Consider the following 6231-nt stretch of genomic DNA (forward strand, 5'->3'; position numbering starts at 1 on the left):
ATATATATTTTTTTTTTTTCCAACATTTACTATTACAAATAAATTTTTTTAAATTTTAAAGTTTATTCTGTTAACATTAATTAAACTGTGAACTAACTGCACTTGTAGTGTATTTCAAATCTTAAAAGCAAATTTTTAAAACAACTACTTGCAGATAATATAATATTAACGAAATAAAAGACCACTTAAGTGTACTTAACTATGACTGTTTCTATGTTTCTTAACATACTTGGATACAATTTTGAAAAGATCACGTTGCAATTTCAAATGAAATATTTTACTATTAACTTATTATTTTACTGATTTTTTTTTAAAAGATTTTTATTTTTATCATATTTTCACTTTATTATCATAGGACAGTGTAGACGTGACAGGAAGCAAAGTCGGAGAAGAGAGGGGGGCGTGATCGGGAAAGGTCCTCGAGCCGGGATTCGAACTTGGGACGACCATAGCGTAACTGCGCTGTATGTCGGCGTGGTCCCACGATGCTATTGATATTTTATCATGCTTTAAAGGGCACTTACTTTGCAATGTTTACTAATATACTAAAGCACATGCAAAGTTTTATAATTTTAACTGTAGTGTATTTGATATTACATTTGAAGATATCACATTTTAAATGTACTAAATTAAAACTGCATCATTTGGGCAAATGGGCAATATTCAAATGCATGTTTCAAAAGTAATTATGAAATTACATATAAAGAAGTATTTCAGTCCTACTTAAGAGGTTCAAGTTCAGTTAACTGCATTTATTTTAAATTTAAACAAAAACATTTTCACTTTATAATACATTTCTAATACATTTTCAATTCAGTTAGTAAGTATGTATATTCTTTTAAAGCATGCTATAGTGTCTTTGTTTTTGACACAGGAATCAAGAGAATTTAAGAGCTCATACCTCCATAATGATGATAAATGCTAATTTGGCGGCGAGAATGTGCCAGAACTGCATGGTATGAGTGTACCGCTTCTCATGTCCTGGAGGGTAGCGGTAGTCACGGTACCTACAGCATCCACACAGCATTCATGTGTTTTATACATTTACCAGTGTCACAATAAATCTGTCAATTAAAAGATACAGTAAAAACATACACAACCGTACCTGCAGGTGGTGATGTTGGAGCTGTAGAACCAATCCGGGTTTTCGCCATCGTCTGGACGGTTTTTCGGTTGGAACTTTGAGATGTTGAAGACTGAAAGGCTGTTGTTGATGTATCCTTCCATCGTGCTCTCATTACCCAGGTGATACGCGTACTTATACACCAGCCGAGGGATCATGTCAGATGTGAATGAGACAATGAAAGCCTGAAAGACAAATAAATGACATCTAATACTGTTACACGACCTACTTTGATATTTCTATTCAGGATAAGCTTCATTACCAGTTTATAAGCAAATTAAAGGCTATAGAATTATCATGAAAATAATACAGTAAAGATGTAAGTAGGGCTGTCACTAATGATTATTTTGGTAATCGAGTAATCTGCCGATTATTCGGACAATTAATCGAGTAATCGGATAATTATAATCATTTTTTGTGGTAATAAAAACAGACCTAAGCGAACAATAGGTTTAAGATTACTTAAATACAGTACTAGATGCGCGTTAAATATCGCATGCGATTTATCGTGCAGCCCTATACAGTACATACATAATATTATACAACAGTTCGTTCTGGTTCTCAAATCTGATTGGTTGAGAACCGTGAGATATTGTACTGGTATCGCTGCAGGAACGGCCTTTCACAATTTTGTATCACTCCGCTTGTTCTAGCTGGGTCTATGTTTTTTTTTTATTATACACCAAGCTAATCGTAGAGTACGTTAGTTAATATAAGAAGAAACGTCTAGCTTCGCGGTCTCTCTCTCTCTCATTTGGATGCACGTCTTGCCGCATTGTTTCTCTCTTATAACCTCATTATTTCTCACTAATAACCTAACTGAAGCAGCACATGCCCTTGATACAAATTCTAAATGTGACGCATGTTTAACTGTCAACTTGAGCTTTGAATCCCTGGCGGAAGGAAGTAGTTCCGCACAAAAGAGGGTTTTATTAGGCACTCCGTTGTTTCTTGTTTAATTACACACATGTTCCGTCGAACTGTTGTATAAACACAATATCACTCTCGTACTCGAGTGATACCGGCTCTATATCAGTGGCTGTGATTGCCTCTGGCCCCATGCTGATATAGAGCTTGAGTGATATTGCTCATGTAATGAGGCAATAATTAGTTCAAATAAAGTATCAAAAGTGAGTAATCATATGGTCTTATTGAACAAAACTGTTAAAATATTATGTATTACAAACAATATAGCTAATGTACAATAGGTATTATAACAAATGCTTGCAGAGGGTGCCAACGGCCTGACGATTGTTTTTACACTTTACTGCGCGATCTTATCCTTGATTAATATTGACTAAACATCATTTAATTCAAATGTCCACTTAATCTTTAATATTTGTCAATTTCTTTATGACAGAAATGCTATAGCCACTGTAATTTCTCGAATAACTCAAGAGTGACGGTTAAACTTTTATTTTGAAATCGCGACCAACAGTTAGCATCTTGAGAAAGATATTGATGTATTCTCCTGTGTTTGCGTGGATTTAAAAACGATTTACCTAACAAATCTGATTAAATGGCACATGCTGCGTTCCCAGGTGAACATTACAATAAACCCAAACTCACAATATGCAGAAATGGAGTTTGAGACGCTCCACACGTGTAAATAATAACAGTTCAGAGCCGTTCTGAGATGCACGTACGTAAACCTGCATCGCATATATTTATTTAATTGAATCGTAGCGTTTGTGAATTCACAATTCGTGAACGGGAAGTCGGAAAGTCGTGGCTTAATGGTCAGACTCGTAACCCAAAGGTTGTGAGTTCGAGTCTCAGGTCCGGCAGGGAGTGAATGTACAGCACTCTTCCCACCTTCAATACCACGACTGAGGTGCCCTTGAGCAAGGCACCGAACCCCCAACTGCTCCCCGGCCGCCACAGCATAAATGGCTGCCCACTGCTCCGGGTGTGTGTTCACTGTGTGTGTTCACTGCTGTGTGTGTGCACTTTGGATGGGTTAAATGCAGAGCACTAATTCCTAGTATGGGTAACCATACTTGGCCACATGCCACTTCACTTCACAATAGCATTATGCTTTATTATGATTTTTAAATGGGTTTTATATAGCATGCAGCCGTGGAAAATGGTCTAATAATGTGTTTCATGGATTCTTGTCCGTGAAATGCGCCACTTTCGGTATTTTGCCAGTTACTCGACACGGACAAAATTCAATCGAGGATTTTTTTTAAATCGAGTACTCGGTTGAATCGAGGAATCGTGACAGCCCTAGATGTAGGTGTACTAAAAATTCATATAAGCTGGTTCTTGTTAATGAATCAGTCCAAAAGACTCACTGAACAATCAGTTTGAATTGTTCAACTAACTCTGACGTAGTCAAAGTGGTTCCCGACTCATTATTACTACAGACTCACATTGGTAACCACTGAGAAAACAGCGATCATGTTGAGGATCTCGTTCCATGCGCCGATGTTGTGCACTTTGGCTGCCACGGGCCGGCGGAACTGAGTGGTGAATTTCCAAGCGTCCACTCGCACTTCCAAGATATTATTCATCAGAGCCAGCAGAGGAGCCAGCGGGAAAGAGGCCACAAACAGGGTGATGAAGCCAAACTGGATAACTGCAAAACAAAGACGAGATGTTTCTCCATATATAGACGAGCTACAGCGCCATCTGTCAGTAAGACTGAGTTACTGCAGGCTGAAAGTTTGTTCATATAGAAGTTGATGGTGTATGGAGCCCCACACATGACATGCGAGAGAACAAATATTTATATATGAATTAACAATTAGTTCCCATGACTTACTAATACATCTACTATTTTTTAATAGTAAAAAACAATTTTTTTTAGTTTTACTAATTCATTCCCCTATTTTATGTAAATCGTGCATGTTTTACTAATTTGTTACCTCATTTTAGTGAATTCATGGGTATGTTTTACTAACTCCTGTCCGCAGTTTCATAAACCCCATCCTTTTTTTGCGTAGTGAGAAAAGACTTCTATTGCTGCTGTTATAAAAGAAGTATGACAGGGCTGTAACGGGGATGTAGCCTATTCTCAAAGAGGGTGCATTCGGATATTCACAAATCATTCAACGAACACAACAGATTAATAAATCGTGCGCATGATGTACTTAAAAAAAGGTGGTGACGAACTAGTAAGTCGTGTAAACTAATTGTTAATTTATGGCCACAAAATATATATTTTTTTCCTGCATGTCATGTCTGGGGCTTTGTATTGGTGAGTTAAAGTAAATCAGTGTTCATTAAGCTACTTTTAAACTGTAGTCAAGTTACAAGCTACTTATGGTTTAAAGTAGTTAAGCTACATTACTTTTAGATACTTGCCTTTAAAGATACTTTTTTAAAAAGTAATTTTTAAAGTAATACTTTAATCGTTTAAAGTAATTAGCAACACTAAAAGTTTTACAAGACTAACAACAAGAAAAAAGGAAATATTTTTTACCATTTACAGATGTTAATTAGGGTTTTTGTAGCACATCCAGTTCTCAAAAGTCCTGTGAACAAATGTTTTGTATGTGTTTTATGGCCTTATTTCAGTGACTTAAACATTTTAGTTTTTCACTAACCATGCATAAACATTGTTTTCTCAAAAACATTAGGGTTTTTGTAGCACATCCAGTTCTCAAAAGTCCTGTGAACAAATGTTTTGTATGTGTTTTATGGCCTTATTTCAGTGACTTAAAAATAGATTTTTTTTTTTCACAAACCACGCATAAACCACACATAAACATGTTGCTTACATATTATTTTAGCCCAGTTTGTGCTGAATACAGTATAATCCGACTTTAGCCATTAATATGTTTTTAAGATACAGCTGAAAACAGCACAAATGTAAGGGCATGTATGAAAACAAGGCTGCGATGGACAGTGGATTGTACTGTTGTTTAACAACATGCCAACTGATCAGCCGACGTTTCCAAAAAACATTCAACAGACAAAAAGTAAGTAAGTTTATTTGAAAATTAAGACAAGTGCATGCCACTGCAAAGACCGTAAGTTCATCCCTCACAGCCTTTTTTTCCATGGTGTCTACCCTGACCTAAGTCTAGAGCAGATCATAACTCACTTAAAATCTGGACAATATTAATTGGGCACAAAAACAACGAGGACCTCAATTAGGGTGACAGATTAAAAATTGAACCAGGGCTTTCAATTGATTAGAAACATTTATTAACATTTTAATTTCTAATTGCACAATATTTGCTGAGAAAAGCGCTTACATGAAGAGGTGTAAAGGCTTTGTACAGTCAGCCATTTTTTTTTGCAAACTAACAAGCCCTGACAGAGTGATGGGGACCCCAGCACAACGCCGGCTCATTACACAGCAACATATGAAACAAATAAGTAAAGACTTGGGCATGACATTTTGTAGCCTGACTTTTATGAACTTTATGAACCACAACAAGTTCAACTACAAAGTATTCCAGAGAGCTGTGTAATAATTTAAAATATTGATTTTATTTTTTAGATATACTTTATGAATAGTTATTTTATATATATATATATATATATTAGTGCTGTCAAACGATTAATCGTGATTAATCGCATCCAAAATAAAAGTTTTTGTTTACATAATATGTGTGTATGCTGTGTATATTTATTATGTATATATAAATACACACACACACACAGAGCATATATTTTGAAATTATATAAAATTATATATCATATATAAATATATTTAATATATAAATGTTACATATTTTTCTTAAATATATACATGCATGTGTGTGTATTCATATGTACATAATAAATATACATAGTACACACACACATATATTATGTAAACAAAAAGTTTTATTAAGAGGCCGAGCTGACTGAAGCTCTGCAGGTCATGATCCTGCTCCCAGCGGCTGTACAGACTCTCCGGATGATTACGAGCGCTTCTGCTCACCCACCAGTTACACAGCCAGCTACACACAGACAGAGATACAGTGGTGTATTGTAACAAAGTAATAATAAGTACTGTAACGAAGTAAGTATTTTTTGGGAGTATCTGTACTTTACTTGAGTTTTTATATTTCAGCCAACTTTTACTTTTACTCCACTACATTTCTTAATTAAAATTTATACTTTTACTCCGATACATTTCCCCGAAGCATATTCGTTACTTACTACATACA

General features: G+C 35.5%; 1 protein-coding gene across 1 annotated transcript in view; it reads right to left on the reverse strand.

Annotated features, from left to right (window-relative positions):
• The window catches only part of ano5a (anoctamin 5a), a 35800-nt gene that overhangs the window by 2340 nt on the left and 27229 nt on the right, over positions 1 to 6231 (reverse strand). The window contains exons 16-19 of the mRNA XM_016568454.1: positions 5883 to 6021; positions 3499 to 3696; positions 1106 to 1308; positions 902 to 1007 (exon numbers count right to left, since the gene is read on the reverse strand). Of these exons, the coding sequence (XP_016423940.1) occupies positions 902 to 1007; positions 1106 to 1308; positions 3499 to 3696; positions 5883 to 6021 (646 nt within the window). The remainder of the gene's footprint in view (positions 1 to 901; positions 1008 to 1105; positions 1309 to 3498; positions 3697 to 5882; positions 6022 to 6231) is intronic.

This window comes from Sinocyclocheilus rhinocerous, unplaced genomic scaffold, assembly GCF_001515625.1.
Source record: "Sinocyclocheilus rhinocerous isolate Xijiao unplaced genomic scaffold, SAMN03320098_v1.1 scaffold921, whole genome shotgun sequence".
Classification (NCBI taxonomy): Eukaryota; Metazoa; Chordata; class Actinopteri; order Cypriniformes; family Cyprinidae; genus Sinocyclocheilus; species Sinocyclocheilus rhinocerous.